We start from the raw sequence: 18,966 nt of genomic DNA, 5'->3' as shown, positions 1-18,966 counted from the left end.
GTATAATGAGCAATTTTACTCAAGAAAGGTTAGCTGCTGAACAGAGAATAAGACATCAATTAGGTGTAAAAAAAAAATTATAATAACAGCAATAGGTAGGACTTAGAGATTACCATTTATATAAAAAAAAACGTAGTGATTTTCAGCAAGATACTTGTAGTACTTCTTTGTATACCACGTTCCTTGTATGAACACCCGAGTGATCATTGAGAGAACCAGTTTTTTACTAAAACCCTTGTTGTTTGCCTTGATATACCCCTTAACACCGCAACATATAGTTGTCCATGGCTGAAGACATGATCCGGCAAGTATACACCGACGTGAGGTAAGGTCTGGCCTTGTGATTTGTTTATAGTAAGTGCAAAACTTAGAAGTTTGACACACCCATAAAAGTGCAGCCCAAAACTATCTCAAATTTTAAAATCGCGCATTATGTCTACTGTAAGAAGAGTGGAGGTTGATACTAAAACTTTCCGCAATGGCCTGATCGAAAATACATACATAATCACAATTATATAATTGATCTAAAAAAGCTTTAAAAATGACATTCTTAATACATTCTATTTTCACTATGGATTAAAAGGTTGCATGAAAAGAGTTTTGAGGAAGATTTGATTGTGTCGCTCTCCAAGTATGAAAGTTAGAGACTCGATAGAAATTAAATTGCGATCTCGCAATATTAATTAGTAGACAATATGCAGAAATTGGTTTTATCCAATTCTCAAACAAAACGATTTTACAAAGCTGAAGCATCCATCAATTTGCTAGAGTGTCCTAAGGTCCCAGAGGTCAACATACCTCTTTGTAGCCCCTCTTTGAGAATTTCAATACTGAATGTTGAAATATTACTTGTAGCTTGTCTCTTCAAGTGAGCTAACAGGGACATCTTACCCTTAAGCGTTAAGACTTTAAGACGAAAAGGGTATGAAGCCAACCATAACCCACAAACTTCACATTGTAACAGGTATATATTGGGAAGGGGCTGCTACACAGTTCTAAAAATAAAGACTTCCAACAAACAACACAATTGGTAGTTTACTCTACCTAAGTTCAAGGCGGCAACAAGAGAGTCACATTTAACACGCAAGTCAATGTTAAAATATGGGCTAGTCATTTTTTTTTATTGCCTACCTAAGCTTTATGATGTTTTCATAATCAAGCATCGTGCATCCCCTCCTCGACTTGTGAATACATAACATCAAATTTCCTCTAAGATTCTTGCATTAGAAATTCTTCGATGACAATAGAATGTAGGTGTTCCTGAAGATGACTGGCTCCTAAAGTGGGTATTACGCAAACAGACACTCAAAGTAAATCTCCTAATAATCATAGTTGGAGAAAAAAAAAATAACTGCAAAAATGAAAACCAATAGATTTCATAGTTTGACATAAACTTTTGGGTGGAATAATTATGCTTATATATCAGCATGTCATATACACAATTCGGGCAGCAGTTAGATTTATAGTGATGAATTTGATTTAAAAGTTGTAATTATTTAAACCCTCAATCGCACAACCCTCAAGACTAAATGGGAACCCAATCTTTAGTAGAGTTGAAAGTTCCGAAATCCCACAATGACTTTGAGATTATTAAAAAATCTAGCCAGCTAACCATATTACTAATCATCATAACTATAAACTAATGGGTGGAGAAAATGTATAATTTACCATTGATGCACAGGGTCCAAATGAGTTAATTTGTTTATAATACTCTTTGATAGCAGCGAACTTATTTAATTTTATTATTATATATAGTTATAGCTAAGAGTGTAAAAAAAACAGTTGACCCATCATCCAGTAGGGTATCTGGTCTTCACCCGCCACCCAAACCCGCACCAACCCGAAAACAGACCAGTCCCGCCCCGCCACCGTTTTTACACGGTTGGGCTATGGGTGTAGGTTCTATGTTCAAACCCGACCCACACCGTGTCAAAAGTCGTTGACCCGCATAATTTCAAAACTCTAACTCTAATATTTTTGTATTTTGTTTATATTTTCTTTTAACTTTTGTAGGAATTTGGGAGATATGAACACAAACTTATGAGTTCAACATCAATTTAAAATATTCAAGTTTGAACATTGGGCAAATATCAAAAGTTCAATTTCAACTTTCGAATTTTTGAGAAGATAAATTCAACTTTCGAATTTTGGAGAAGATGAATCATTCATCCTTGTATTAATTTCGAATTCTTTTAGTTTATATTTTATTTTTTTATACCATAGATCCTCGCTCCCATCTTCATTTTATTATGCTATGGAAAATAATCAATTTACAAATGGTATACGAGAACAAAGTTTCAAATTTACAGATCTGGTTTTGGGTTCAAGTTCAAGTTTTTTTTATTTTTGTTTATATTTTATTGATTGATTCCATTTTTTTTTCTATGTTGTGAATTGAAAATATATTACTTGCATAATTAGAATTTTTTTTGTGAAATTGGGTTAAAATGATAATTTCCACCCGACCCGGATGACCCGCCCAAAACCTGCTCCGTAAGTTGACCCAACAGGCCGGGTGATGGTACTAAGACATGACACTTCAACCCGCCCCGCCCCGCCCCGTATTTCACCCGTAGTTATAGCTGTCAAGTAGGGTGCTTCATGTGTAACCAACGAATACCGTTTGCAAATAACTATATAGACATAAACTCGAGCTAGCCAATTAAGCAAAAATACTATTGAAATATTAACTAAGTCCAATAACACCTATTATTCCCAAACTGAAACCTGCAAGTCAAAGTTAAACGATGTTGGATCTTTTTTGCATGATGGTAAATAAGCAAACCTAGTCATGCCCCAATCAACCAAAGAAACCAGAGGCACCCGTTACGTGTGATTGTATTGAGCAAAACTATAGTAGTATTTGTGTAAACTCCTATTGGTGTGTTGACAAAACGACATCATCTAGCTGGACATGTATTAAAATATGTTGTGGCAATTAAACTCTAACCTTAGGTAGAACTAACTAAGAATGAACAACAATAAAACATATGAAGCCCAATATGGCAAACAGACGTTGTAATTTGTAGTTAACATTATGTCAATTGAAACATATAACGGAAAACGGGTACATATAAGTCAACAATGAGCGTAACAACATTTGTCAACCATAGTGACATACACACTGGATACCATATAAAAAAACATCAGATCGAAATCTGATTATAAAGCCAAAGTGGAGCATGGTATTATCTTGGGTCCATATACCTAGTATAAATTGAGTCCTTAAACGGTGATCATGGGTGGTTAGAGGTGAAACACCATCATATTAATATTTGAACAAACGATGGTTTGATACTAATCAATAAAAAAAACATAATGAACAATCACAAAAAAAAAAAACCATGATAACACTGTAAAGTGGTACATTGAAAATTTACCTACAAATAGGAAATTATTGATGAAAGTTGTATCAAGAAATTTGAGCTGGAGCAGTCAGATGAAATCCTCTACTCTCATCCCTTTCCTTTTACACCTAAAAAAACCATAAAAAATAAATCGACATCAGTCTGAGGTACGCATGTAAACACCTTCGTACACGTTACACACTAATTTCATCACATATTTTTATAGAAAATAAAATTATAAACACTGTTTCAATCTCACGTATGTCACAGGAATAACTACCATTAACATTTGAAAAGGTGTATATTAAAGCAACCTATAATGCATCTTCAACAAATTATATTTGATGAATGAACAAAAATTTAGCATGCGAACAACAAAAATAGAAATGGAGAGCTATCATTTGAATGAACTAAGTAGATTTCATGAAGGATAAGAGCCTCAGAGTTACTCCTGACCGGCAAATGCGTAACAAAAATAAAATAATGCAAATGGAAGCACATAAATCATGCCTGATCATCAGTTATCCGTCGAAGAGGAGAACCACCGCCTATAGAAGCATAGCCTTCTTTACTCTTGGGTGCCCTGAACACAGATATGAATTGCGCCAAGGGACTCTGAAGAAATCTAAACAATCTTGGCAACCGAATAATATCCTGTCAACCATAAGAAAATAGAGCTTGACAAAGAGATTCAATCCGATGGTGGAACATGTACACATATAGTAGGCAAAATAACAAAAGCTTGATAATATTAAAAATATGTAAGGTAATAGGCTTATGGTTTGTACAGGAGAAAAATTCCTTCTCAACATTTTCTTGCATTAATATCCATAATTATAATAGAGCTCCGCTCCTTCAAAGAAATGACTGCCAAAACTTGGGGATCTTCGGGAGTGTCTCATAATTCATGAAGAAGAGCACTTTTGATAGATACATAGTTATATACTTGAAGCAACATCAGAAGAAATAATACACCCAACTCTTTTTCTATACGTTTTGTGTGCGAGATGTTTGAAACTTTTGAAATTACATCAAGTTTTGGGTGGATTTGTACTTACACACATCTCTTTACAAAAAGCTTAGCATCCATATTTATAATAGAACTCTGCTCCTTCCAAGAAATTACTACCAAAACTTGGGGATCTTCGGGAGTGTCTCATAATTCATGGAGAAGAGCACTTTTGATAGATACATAGTTATATACTTGAAGCAACTTCAGAAGAAATAATACACCTAACTCTCTCTATAAGTTTTGTGTGCGAGATGTTTAAAACTTTTGAAATTAGATCGAGTTTTGGGTGGATTTGTACTTACACACATCTCCTTACAAAACGCATTTATGTTGTTTTCTTCTTGCTGTAAGGGGCAAGTCATTAGGGTCTTCGTGATCTAAAGATCAGAGTGTGGAGAATTTGTCTTGGCCCTTCGATTTTCAAGAGACTTAATTTCTCTTTTGATCAGCAGACAACTTCAGCTTTAAGTTGACAAATATATATTGATAAAGGTTGAGAGACTCTGATCGAATTATACAAAGAACAAACTCTATTCTTGTTTTTATTCAACACATAAAAAGAGTGAGTGACCCTAACTGTCACACCCCATCTAAAATTTATGAAGGCAAAAGCCTGAGATATACTCTATCTTTTTCCTACGCTAACCCTAAACCCAACTCAATTTTTAAAAAAATTAGGGGAAAAAATGACATTCCCAATTGACAAACATGAAAGAATCAATCAAATAAGAATAAGTAATTAAAGAAGCAGTCTTCTTACCTCTTAATAATTGCTTTCTTCTTCTTCTTCTTAGTGATTCAAAAAGGAGAAATTGATAGGATGAAAAACACAGACGTTAAGCAATTGATTGGGGGGTGGGTTTATTTTTTCTGTTGAGAAGACAAAAAAATCTTCTTTCTGATTCTTGTTTTGATTTTCTTCTTCTTAGTGATTCAAAAACGGAGAAATTGGTAGGATGAAAAAACCAGACGTTAAGCAATTGATTGGGGGGTTTATTTTTTCTGTTGAGAAGACAAAAAGATCTTCTTTCTGACTCTTGTTTTGATTGGGTGAAGCAGGCGGTGGAAGCTGAGGATGATGGCTCAGAGTTGAGCAGCTATGAGAACGTAGGTGTTGACTGGTGGTTGGAGGGAAAACCCGGACGGACGCCAGATAGGCTTAGGTAGCTAAAAAGGACAAATAGGGAATGGGGTGAGGAGAAAAAGCACGGTGCACAGCTAGCTCGCCCATGCCTCTATGTGCTGGCGGCTCAAGCTACATTGGCTAAGTCGGGCACGCTCTCTTAAAGGTGTTTTATATATATATATATATATATATATATATATATATATATATATATATATATATATATATATATACTACACTTGTAGGCTCGTGCATACCAGCTCTTTTGAAAATATTTATATTTTTTTTAGAAAATTGGGACTACCGTTTTAGTTTCTAACCCATTTTAATTTTCTAACAAATTGTTTTAATTACGTTTTAAAAACCCGTTCTTTCAATTGGGAGAGAGATAATGTTTTAATATGAGAATAATTCTTGTTTTAATTAGATATGCTAGATTTTTCCTTTTCAATAGGAGAGGAATTCCCATTTTAATAGGAGAATGATTCCCACTTTAATTAGAAGTGCTAGAATTTGTTTTAATAGGATAGGAATTCCCATTATAATAGGAGAGAAATTCCCGTTGTAAAAAAAGATTCCCGATTTTCAAATAGGAGAAAAATTTCCGTTTTAATAAGAGATGACGTGGAATTTTAATAGAGCTCGAAAAATACCCCTTGTGGGAGCTTTAATATTAAGACTGGCTTGTAGGCCCGTGCATACGCACCGGCTCTTTTGAAAACATTTAGATTTTTTTTCTAACCCGTTGACTACCGTTTTAGTTGCTAACCCGTTTTAATTTTTTAACAAATTGTTTTAAATAAAGTTTTAATTAAGTTTTAAAAACCCATTTTTTCAATTGGAAAAGAGATTTTGTTTTAATAGGAGAAGGATTCCCGCTTTAATTAGAAATGTTAGAATTTGTTTTAATATGATAAGAATTCTCGTTATAATAGAAGAGGAATTCTCATTTTTCAAATAGGAGAGAAATTCTCATTTTAATAGGAGATGATGTGGAATTTTAATAAAGCTCGAAAAATATCTGTTGTGGGAGCTTTAATATTAAGACTAGCTTGTAGGCCCGTGCATACGCACTGACTTTTTTGAAAATATTTAAATTTTTTTAGAAAATTGGGACTACCGTTTTAGTCGCTAACCCATTTTAATTTTGTAACAAATTGTTTTAATTAAGTTTTAAAAACCCATTTTTTTCAATTGGGAGAGAGATTATGCTTTAATAAGAGAATAATTCTCGTTTTAATTAGATATGCTAGATTTTCCCTTTTCAATAGTGGAGGAATTCTCATTTTAATAGGAGAATGATTCCGTTATAATTAGAAGTGCTAAAATTTGTTTTAATAAGAGAAAAATTCCCGTTATAATAGGAGATGAATTCCCGTTGTAAAAAAGAATTCCTGTTTTTCAAATATAAGAGAAATTCCCGTTTTAATAGGAGATGACGTGGAATTTTAATAGAGCTCGAAAAATACTCCTTTTGGGAGCTTTAATCTTTAGATATATATTATAGCTGTACCCTCTTGGCTCTATTTTTTGAGCATTTACAGAGTCTCCAATATTTGTAAAACTCTTTGCCCTAATTACGAAAAAGTAAAAGACTAATATGAAAAAATCAGACAATTGGAGCACTCACAGAGACTCCAGTTTTTTTCTAAATTCTATTAATAATTATGAACAAAAATATGATATAAAGAAAAAAAAACAATCCCATCTAGAGTTTTACAGATTTTCTAACTTTTTCTAAACACTACTAATTATGAAAAACTAGGAGACAAAAAGCTAAATTGCTAAAAACAATAATTTCCACCTAAAATGATTTTCCTAAAACCCTTACGCCACGAAGAATAGTTTCCACACTAATCTTAGATGAAATTTAACATAACAAAGTTTCTTTTTTCAGAAAAAAAAAAAAAAAAAAAAAAAAACAATGAAATAACGAAGGAAAAAATGAATTGAGTTGCATGAACATTTACTTTCTACATTTGTTAACCACACATGTGACTGGAACAAAAAAAGAAAAATAAAAGTCAACTAATCATAAAATTAAGCGGACAACAAATAAAATTATAGATGTACCCTCTTGGCTCTATTTTTTGAGCATTTACAGAGTCTCCAATATTTGTAAAACTCTTTGCCCTAATTACGAAAAAGTAAAAGACTAATATGAAAAAATCAGACAATTGGAGTACTCACAGAGACTCCGGTTTTTTCTAAATTCTATTACTAATTATGAACAAAAATATGATATAAAGAAAAAAAAAAAAACAATCCCATCTAGAGTTTCACAGATTTTCCAACTTTTCCTAAACACTACTAATTATGAAAAAATAGGAGACAAAAAGCTAAATTGCTAAAAACAATAGTTTCCACCTAAAACGATTTTCCTAAAACCCTTACGCCACGAAGAATAGTTTCCACACTAATCTTAGGTGAAATTTAACATAACAAAGTTTCTTTTCAGAAAAAGACAATGAAATAACGAAGGAAAAAATGAATTGAGTTGCATGAACATTTACTTTCTACATTTGTTAACCATACATGTGACTGGGACAAAAAATGAAAAATAAAAGTCAACTAATCATAAAATTAAGCGGACAACAAATAAAATTGTATTGTATGCAATATATGTCTATATGGGCCTAAACATATAAAGTTGGATAGATTTAATGCATCATCCACTTTGGGATTTAGACATTTAGTCATCGTTAAGGATTTCAAAAACCACAGTAATTACGACATATTCTAAGTAATTACAACATATTCCAATTAAATTTATGAATTTATAAAAAAAATTCAACACTATAATGTAATTTCCAATTTTATAATATATTAGTGTTCATTTTTTAATTTTTTATCTAACGGTCCAAAACTTTTGTGAGCATGTTCTAAGGTTAGACTTTTTTGAATAAGCTGAATTTTTGTGAGCATATTCTCCATAGTGGGTAGATCTTATCTACAAAAATTCAGCACTTCATTCAACTTTTAAATCCACAATTTTGTTTGAATTCGTTTACAATGTGGCTACAGTGAATGTGCCCTATCTCTCACCCCATATATATATATATATATATATATATATATATATATATATATATATATATATATATATATATATATATATATATATATATATATATGGGGAAGATGTATAAACAAACTCAAAATCATTAGGATATTTTATCTTGACACTTTTTTTATCTTGACACTTAAACAAACTCAAAATCATTAGGATATTTATAAGTTTTGGATTAGGCTAATTTTTTGTAGATATGATCTCCTAACTATTCTAAACATTGTCACAAATAATAAAAAAAAAAATCAAAAAAATTTAAATTTGCCAAATGTAGTTAACAATTTACAAAATTTGGCTAATTGTATACCGTTCATTTTCACAATTTTTTATACTATATTTGGCAAGTTTAGAAATTTTTGATTTTTTTTATTATTTGTGACAATATTTAGAATAGTTATGAGATTATATTTACAAAAAATTAGCTTAATCCAAAACTTATAAATGTCCTAAGGATTTTGAGTTTGTGTACATGTCAAGATAAAATATGCCCCTAGAACCCCTCCCCTATTTTATCTTGACACTTAAACAAACTCAAAATCATTAAGATTTTTATACCAAACCAAAATAAATTACAATGGAAAATTAAATTATACAAAAAATAACATCACAAAACATATAATAGAAAATTTTGCATTCATTCTAATGCAAGCTCACATGTATAAAAAATAAAAAATAAAAATAACGGCAAACCAATAATGACAAATATTTTAAAAAATATATAATACTACATGAAAACTAAACTCAAAGAACAATTAATGGGAAACCGAAAATTGAATGCAAATGCATCGAACTAACCTCAAATAATATTTAACGGAAAATCGAAAACTTGATGCAAATGCAAACATTAAACTAATCTTAAAAAGTAATTAATGGGAAATCGGACTATGGATACAACTGCATTAAACTAATCTCAAAGAATAATTAATGGAAAATCAAAATTTGGATGCAAATACATCGAATTAACATAAAAAAATAATTGTCGGGAAATCGAAAACTGGTTGGAAATGCATTGAACTAACCCTCAATGATTAAATTAATGTGAAATCGGAAATTGGATGCAACTGCATTGAACTAACATCAAAGAAAAATTAACTATAAATTGGGAACATTATGCAAATGCGTAGAACTAATTTTAAATAATAATTAATGGGAAATCGGAAATTGGATGCAACTGCATTGAGCCAATCTCAAAAAATAAACTGGATGCAAATGCATTGAAGTAACCTCAAGAAATAATTAACGGAAAATCGAAAACTGAATGCAAATTCATTGAACTAACCTCAAGCAATAATTAACGGAAAATCGAAAACTAAATGCAAATGCAACTTATCGAATAATAAACGAGAAATCAAAAACTGGATGCAAATACATTAAAATAATCTAAAAGAATAATTAACAAGAAATCAGAAATTGGATGCAAATGCATTGAACTGACCTCGAAGAACAATTAATAGAAAATTGGAAATTGGATGCAAGTACATTGAACTAACCTCACAAAATAACTAACGGGAAATCGGAAACTAGATACAACTGCATTGAACTAACATAAATAAATAAATAATGGAATTGAAAATCAGAAATTGGATGCAAATACATTAAACTAACATTTTTTTTTTTGCACGGTAAGTATAAATTGAATTAAGGAAAGAAACGAAATAAAAAAACTGTACAGGAGTGGTAGAACCTACATGCTATACGACGTAGGCTAAAGATATTCTAAAATAGCAACCATATGGAACCTCTTATATTCATATAGCCATGGGGATCTTCCATTTGATACAAAAGCCTCATTCTCAGCTAAGAAAGATACAAATTTTGTCGATTGGTCTGCGGCTAGGTTAGCCTCTCTCTAGTTGTGCGACACTTTCAAGTTTTGCACCTTCACCGTGCAAATTTTCCATCTGCATAGGAGTTGCTAAGGGATGCCCTTGAGTTAAAAGCTGTGACAGCTGCTGCCGAATCTGATTCCACCCAGAGATTGCTCCTTCTTTTTTAAAAGGCAAGCTCCACACTCTCCAATATAGCCATGCACTCGGCTGTATAGTTGTCTGCAATTCCGATACCCTTACTCAAGAGTAAGACAAAATCACCATGAACATTTCTAAAGGATCCACCCAACCTAGCTGGACCTAGGTTCCCTCTAGAAGCCCCATCTATGTTGACCTTAATTTGATCACCAATTGGAGGAAGCATTAAACTAACCTCAAAACATAGTTGTGTTATATGTTGTGGGAGTGTCTCGATATATATAGTTTTGCATTTAAAGTAGTGTTTATCTTATCTCTTTTCGTATGATTGGGAACGCCTTGCTATTCAAGTAGCTTCAATATGAACTTCGCCTTATTAGGCAATCTCACAAAACTTCAATCAAACTTTTATTATTAAACAACAAAATGAAATTGAAGGGTTTTATTAAGGGTGGGGTTTTTTTTTTTTTTTTTTTTTTTTTTTTTAATGGATAGTAGGGTTTTCATGTTATAAGAAATTTGGATGAGTGATCAATATAATATTCATATATAATAGTTCTGTATATATAGTTGCAAATATTTTTCAGAATAATTAATATAACATCACACGTTCGTAGATAATCTTTGAAGATCCCATATATTGAGTCATGTATAATTTAAAGAATAATTAACGGAAAATCGGGAACTAGATAATTTTTTATGATCCCACATAGTAAATCAAACATAATTTATTTTTATGTCTTGTTTGAAGTTGATATTACACACCATATTGAATAATTAAAAGAAAATTGAAAACTTGATTCAAATACATTGAACTGAGCTCAAAGAGTAATTAGTAGGAAATCGAAAACTTTATGTAAATACAATAAACTAGACTCAAAAAGTAATGGGTTATTTAGACATAGACCCCCAATTGGGGTGGTCATTTGATATAGACCCCTAATTTTTCATAAATTTGTTTTGCACCCCCAATCTTATTGGTTGACTGGGTCAACTGTCAGTCAATACAAGTTGGCCATATTGGGTTTTTTGTGAATACCTAAATGCCCTTGGACACGTGTCGATGATATAAGATGCAATTCAAGAAAAGGGAAAAAACCGGAACAGGTGTTTAATATTCCAAACAAGAAGTAAATTGGAACAACTCATTATTGAGTCAACTCACTCATCATCTTCCCCAATAGAAACCCAAAAACAGCCTATTTGTAGGGTATCTAAACACCCATAATCAGTGCTTATAGCTTCAAAATAACTGTGTAGATAAAAACTAATAACTTTTGATAATCAAAAGGACATCAAAACAACACCGTTCACTATTGAATGGCCAAAAAATAGATGGAAAATAGCTTCAATAAATAGATGCTTGAGATACCATTACCAGGAATGTAAAGGCCGTTTACAAGACAATTTGTAATGGAGTGTGACTCACTCACACTCTGTTTTGAATCCTGACTTGTAGTCGAGCATGTAGTTTGAAATATTTAAAGCTAGCTTGAACCCCATATCTATGGGGAAGGGCACATTATCTTTTTAACCTATCTCCAGCCATGCTTTCTTGTTGAATCGTCATACTAATTGATGGACCATGAGTTCTAGGTGTTTCTACCTTCTTGTGTTGTAATTCGGGAATAATCCACCAATTGGACTGTCAGACGTTGTTTAGGCATCACTAGGGAAGCTAATGCATCACAAGTGCAGTTCAAGATTAAGTTGTCGATCTGTTATTGAGCAGCGACTCTAATGAGGTTTGTTTAGCAATCAAATCGACATCAAAAGTTTCAAAACAATACCAATCACTATCGAATCGGCCAAAAAATAGAAAAAAAAATATATGGAAAGTTAAGGGTTTCTTAAAATAAAAGCGTTGTTCATAATGAATTTTCAAGACATAATTTTTTGAAAATTCTTTATTCTTTGAATCAGTATTGTAATATAGCAATATTAAGATTATGTTTAGAAATTCGGCTTAATTGATGATTGGTTCAAGATATAAACAGTTGGTGGGGTATTTTCCATATTAAAACATCATAAGGGTATTTTGGTCACCAAATAAAAAAATTCATAAGTGACCCAGTCGACCGGTTACATTGGGGGTGCAAAACAAATGTCCGAAAAATTGGGGGTCTATATCAAATGACCATGCCAATTGGGGGTCTATGTCTAAAAAACCCAAAAGTAATTAACTAAAAATCGGAAACTGGATGTAACTGCATTAAACTAACGTCAGAGAATAACTAACGAGAAATTAGAAATTGGATGCAAATCCTTGAAAAATATTTAATGGGAAATTGAAAACGGTATGCAAATACATCAAACAAACTTCAAATAATAATTAACGGGAAATCGAAAACTGGATGCAAATGCATTGAACTAATCTCAAAAAATAATTAACAGAAAATCAAAAATCGAATGCAACTGCGTTGAACTAACCTCATAGAATAATTGGCGGAAAATCAGAAACTAGATGCAAATGTATTGAAATAACCTCAAAGAATAGTTAACGAAAAATCAGAAACCGGATATAATTGCATCGAACTAACCTCAAAGCATAAATAATAAAAAACTATATGCATATATATTGAACTAACCTCAAATAGTTATTAACGGAAAATCAGAAACTGTATGCAAATGCAATGAACTAATCTCAAAGACTAATTAACGAAACATCGAAAAATGGATGCAACTGCACTGAACTAATCTCAATGAATAATTAACGGAAAATCATAAATTTGATGCAACTACATTGAACTAACCTAAAAAAAATAATTAACGGAAAATTGGAAACTTGATATTGAACTAACCTCAAAGAACAATTAACCGAAAATTGGATGCAACTACATTGAGCTAATCTCAAAGAATAATTAACAGAAAATTAGAAATTGGATGCAACTGTATTAAACTAAAATCAGAGATTAACTAATGGTAAATCATAAATTGGATGCAATATCTTGAGGAATATTTAACGGGAAATCAGAAACTTGATACAAATGCATTGAAATAACCTCAAAGAATAGTTAACTAGAAATCAGAAATCGGATGTAACTGGTCGAACTAACTTCAAATCATAAATAACCAGAAATTTGAAACTAGATGCAAATGTATTGAACATCGAACTAACCTCTAAAAATAATTAACTAGAAATCAGAAACTTGATGCAGATGTATTGAACTAATCTGAAAGAGTAATTAATGAGAAATTAGAACTTGGATGGAAATGCAATGAACTAATCAAAAAAACTAATTAACGAAACATCGAAAACTAAATACAACCGCACTAAATTAACCTTAATGAATAACTAACAAGAAATTATAAACTTGATGCAACTGCACTGAATTAACCTCAAAGAATAATTAATGAGAAATCGGAAACTAGATGCAATAACTACATTGAACTAACCTCAATGAATAATTAACGGAAAATTGGAAAATTGATGCAAATGCATTGAACTAGCCTCGAAATATAGTTGTATTATTTGTAGGGGGAATATAATGTCTCAACAAATATAGTTTTGCATTTTAAATCATGTTTATCATAATTCTTTTATTATGATTGAGAGTGTCTTGCTATTCAAGTAGTTTCAATATCATCTTCGCCAAATTGAGCATTCTAAGAAAATTTCAATAAAATTTCAATTATTAAACCTAATAACTAAAAGAAATCAATAGGTTTTATCAAGGTTTGGTATTTTCTTTTTATTGAGAGTGGTGCAAGAAATTTGAATGAGTGATTAATATAATTTTCATATATATCTCATAGCTATGCATAATTGTTAATACTTTTTAGAATAATTTAATATAACGGGTACCCGTTCGTAGGATGGGTTCGAAAACTAGTATTAAGATATAGATATAGATATAGATATATGGGGATGGTTATATGAACTCCACCTTATAGCGACTCCAAAGTTACTCCACTCATAAAAATGAACTTACAAAATGAACTGAGGACTAATTTTTTGTGGATGTGCACATCTCATGATGGAGAACACCTCCACCAAAAATCAGCTCAATTGAATATGTCTAACCTTGTCAAAAATTGTATCGAAATTAAAAAAATCTTGACTGGTTGGATAATTTCATAACTTTCTAAATGATTTTTGATGAGGTTGTACATCTTCAAATGAGCTGATTTTTTGTGAGGATGATCTCTATTGTATGGAAAACATCTCCACAAAAAATCAGCTTCTAGTTCATTGAGTTAAGTGGTTGAGTTCATTTGGAGTTCGTTTTAGTGGAGTTCATATAACCATCCCCTAGATATATAGATGTTTGCAAAAGTTAATATTTACTAACGGTACCCGATCCGAGTCTGACCCTAGCTTAATCACAAATTCACAATCAAACAACTTATTGTGGGATGTGTACATGTTATTTATTACAAGCCCACGAACCACGGGACCAATAATAAGCCCACTAAAATCATATAGGAATCCCTTTAGTTTTTTATTTGGAATCGAGTAATCATCCCAATTTTCTAATTAATCTCCTTTGACGATGATTTACGACACGTTCTATCTAACGGAAGAGCAGTTAAAGAATTCACCTTCTAGAAAAGACGGAATAGATGAAGCCACAGAGACAGCTCTTAGAATTTACGGCTGTGATCTCATCCAAGAAAGCGGCATTTTACTTAAACAGTATGTTTTTTTTTTTTTTTTTTAATGATTGTCCATTGAATTTTTTTGTTAATTTGTTATTATTATTATTATTATTATTACAAACAGACCTCAAGCTGTAATGGCTACAGGCCAAGTTCTTTTCCATCGGTTTTACTGCAAGAAGTCGTTTGCCCGGTTTAGTGTGAAGGTGTGTATTTGACTTTTTTTATTTTTTATTTTTTATTTTTTTGCATTGTTAGTAGATAGCTGAGTTTATGACATGCTTTATGGTTATAAATTTGTAGAGAGTGGCTGCGAGCTGTGTCTGGCTCGCTTCGAAACTGGAGGAAAGTCCTAAAAAAGCTAGGCATGTTATACTGGTTTTTAATAGAATGGAATGTCGAAGAGAGAATTTACCTATCGAGCATTTTGATAATTCATCAAAGGTTAGTCTGAAGCAGTTTTGCTCTTCACGTGGCTTTGTTCCAGAGTAACTGAATATTGTTTTTTCATATATGTTTTCTCTTGCACAGAAATATGCCTACTTGAAGCAAGATTTGATCAAAACGGAAAGACATTTGCTCAAAGAGATGGGATTTATTTGTCATGTTGAGCATCCTCACAAGTTTATATCAAACTACCTTGCTACCCTGGAAACACCGCCAGAGTTGAGACAGGAGGCTTGGAATCTAGCAAACGATAGGTAATCTTTTAAATTACTTATAGGTTTTACCTTTGTAGTGCTTGGTTTTTATATCTCTCAGGTTTTCTGAACTATGCCGTACTTTTTTAAAAACCATGGAAGACTTTGCTTACAATAGACTATTTTGCAGTAAATGCAGAAAACATAAAAAACAAGGTTGCTAGGCTGTAATTTTTAGTGAAAATAGTTGCAGGTCTTTGTCAAAGGCGGCCCAAGGGGTTAGTTGAGAAATTTCCTGCTTAGACACTCTTTTAAATAAGCATCACACTATATAAACATGAAAGCATAGTTTTGACATTTCGCTACTCTCCGAGTAACGAACACGTAAGACCTAGGATGCCAGTAGATCTTTCATCAAGAGGAATACTATCCAAAGAGTCCCTAACTGATGAACACAGAAACTCCGCATCTGGCAGGAAATTCTGCAATGAATCCGATTTAACCGACTGATTTCCTGTCAGACACAAAATTAACAATGAACTTCCTCCTAACCAGGTTGTCAATGGTTAGCCTCTTTGTAAGAACTGCACTCCACATAAATAAGGAAAATTGGGGGAGGAGGAGGAGGGGGGTGGGGGGTCCCCTTTTTTACTGACAAACCTAACTACTAGGAAACTTTGGGCTGGGAATAGGTTGATGCAAATTAAGTAGCTGGGAGCGAAGCACGGAATATAAGGATTTGGAAAAGAATTTTTAAGTCTAGTCAAATGCCAAAGTTAATTCTGGTGAAATGTCGGGTGGGAGAAGAATTGAGTATTTTTTGTTGCATGTTTTCAATAGTGCGCTAAAAAATTTAGAAGACAACAAGAGCACAAATTAGGACAATTTTTTGATAAACAGAACACTTATGTGGCTATATGAAGAGAGAAGCCACTTTTTCAGCATATACATATGTGGACGTGTGTGTACATATGTACATTCAATTATTCAAATGCACACATTTTTCAATGGCAAAATAAAAATTCTGCTCTGAACAAATATCCAACACTCCTTCGAGATAAATTCAATTCAACGGTGAAAAGATATCATGGTTACGCTCATGAAGCAAAAGTCTCAAAGCGAATCTATTTTATTTTTATATTTGGTTTTAAATGAGTATTGCAAATTAACAGGATATTGATCCATACATGTCTCAGTCTCACAGGATCAGTCCTGTTAGCATATGTTTTCTTGTTTGACTTCTCTCTTGGTAATTTTGATCAGATTTTGTTTGTAATCTTATTGAACCAACACTGACCATGTTCTGATTTTTCCTGTATTTGTGTAGTTTGCGTACAACTTTATGTGTGCGATTCAAAAGTGAAGTTGTCGCTTGTGGAGTTGTATATGCAGCTGCACGCAGATTCCAAGTCCCTCTTCCTGAGAATCCCCCCTGGTGGAAGGCCTTTGATGCGGATAAGTCTGGGATTGATGAAGTCTGTAGAGTTCTTGCTCATCTATACAGCCTTCCCAAGGCACAATATGTACCGGTGTGCCAGGAAGGAGACTCGTTTACAACATCAAGTAGGAATACCGACTCGCCTGCTCAACCGATCACAAAGGTGACTGTCGTTTTGTAGATCTACTTCAGTGGAAGCTCTTAGATTGATGAAACTTAACCATCTTTTTACTTTTTGTTCAGGAAGACTCACTGAATGGTGAGGCGGTTCCTAATGATAAACTGGATCCTGATGGGTCTAAAGATTTAAAAGTCAAATTTGCATTGGAGAAACTGAAGGAGTCTAAGCAGAGTGATGATGATACCAAGAGTGTGCCCATTGATGGAGAGGCAAGAGAAGACCCTGTGCTGAAGTCAAAGGCAGACCATAAAACAGAGGCGACTGGAGAGAAGATCAAGGAGAAAGAGCGGGAAAAGGAGAGGGAGAAGGAGAAATTAAAGGCTCGAGATAGGGATAGGGATAGGGGCAGGGACTCTGAAAGGGAACGTGATAGAGAGATGGTGGAAAGGGACAGAGACAAACTCAAGGAGAGAAGTCGTCGATCAAAGGATAAAGGAAAAGATTCAGGTTTGACAGAATTTCTTTAACACACGATATTTAACTTACAGTTGCATCTGTTACAAGCTTTAACTTTTGTCTTATCCATCACATTTTAATTACAGTTGGATGCCTTGATGAAAAGAGAATTGATGTGAATGCAGGGGGGCATTCGGAGAAGTCAAGGCATCACTCATCACGAGGTACGTGTACCTTTATGGATTTATCTTCCCCCCGCCCACTTTCACACCTTTACTATTTTTGCATTACGAAAGCATTCACGGGGTCACGATATAGAAGCAAAGACACAGCATGAACCCCGCTATTGAGCGTAATCTTTTTGGGCTCTTTTGATAAGAGAGAGATTTTGGAGGATTTTCATCGAAATGCAACATATATAGGTTGTTGTGAAGTTCTTATCTAGTAGAATATTATTTTTTATTTTTTTGTTGTTACTATTATTTTGGTAAAAGATATTTACTTTTCTGAAACTTCACTTTTGACAGATCGTGGCGAGTACTATGGCTATTCATCACGGGAGAAGGATGGCTATTCCTCACGAGAGAAGGATCGACACAGGCACCATTCATATACGTGATCCGAATATGCGATACTTGCCTGAACTTCTCTGTTTTTGACTACTATGGCTCTATATATAAGTTTCATCAAAATAACTTCTATTTTCCTGTATTTACTCTTTTGTGGAATTACATTTGAATTGCCGTCTTGTAAATTGCTATCCGGTAGGTTTCAAATTCATTGACCTTTTATCTTGCATAAATTGATAATTGCGTGATGATCTGCCATTTTTAAGATTGTGGCGGTATATTGTAGCCATACATATGCTTTTTCATACAGACAACCATCTTGTTACTTGTATCACCATTGCGTGTCTGTGACTCTGTGCTAACATCACTATTAATAAAATTCTCATCTGGTTGGTTCCAATGACTTCTGCTTTCATTGTGTTTCTGTTGGTTCATATGATAGTCCTGTTCTTTTACCGTACTACTTACTGCACCAGTTCTTTCACTCTTTGAGTGCTTGATGGCAGTGTGTTTGTTTCTCCCTACGGCCCTACCACACTAAAAAAGCAGAATCTTTCTTATTGTGGAGTGAGCTTATTGTGTTTACTTTCTCCCCCCTCTATGTAGGTTCATTAATTACT

At 32.9% G+C, this 18,966-nt stretch overlaps 1 protein-coding gene across 4 annotated transcripts; it reads left to right on the top strand.

Moving 5' to 3' along the window:
• Window positions 1–14,934: 14,934 nt before the first annotated feature.
• Window positions 14,935–18,680, top strand: LOC147499203 (cyclin-L1-1-like). 4 transcript variants are annotated; one of them, XM_086560993.1, is made up of 8 exons: window positions 14,935–15,158; window positions 15,246–15,327; window positions 15,425–15,565; window positions 15,653–15,822; window positions 17,090–17,363; window positions 17,444–17,828; window positions 17,924–18,001; window positions 18,305–18,680. In XM_086560993.1, the coding sequence occupies exons 1-8, from the start codon at window positions 15,016–15,018 to the stop codon at window positions 18,394–18,396; spliced, it is 1,365 nt and encodes a 454-aa protein (XP_086417119.1). In that variant the 5' UTR covers window positions 14,935–15,015; the 3' UTR covers window positions 18,397–18,680. The 4 variants fall into 4 exon arrangements, with proteins under 4 accessions (XP_086417119.1, XP_086417120.1, XP_086417122.1 ...); XM_086560994.1 differs by having other exon boundaries at window positions 14,936–15,158; window positions 17,963–18,001; XM_086560996.1 differs by having other exon boundaries at window positions 14,953–15,158; window positions 15,269–15,327; window positions 17,963–18,001.
• Window positions 18,681–18,966: the final 286 nt, after the last annotated feature.

The sequence above is a fragment of the Coptis chinensis genome, chromosome 5 (assembly GCF_015680905.1).
Source record: "Coptis chinensis isolate HL-2020 chromosome 5, ASM1568090v1, whole genome shotgun sequence".
Lineage (NCBI taxonomy): Eukaryota > Viridiplantae > Streptophyta > Magnoliopsida > Ranunculales > Ranunculaceae > Coptis > Coptis chinensis.
This window is presented reverse-complemented; position numbering and strand designations above follow the sequence as displayed.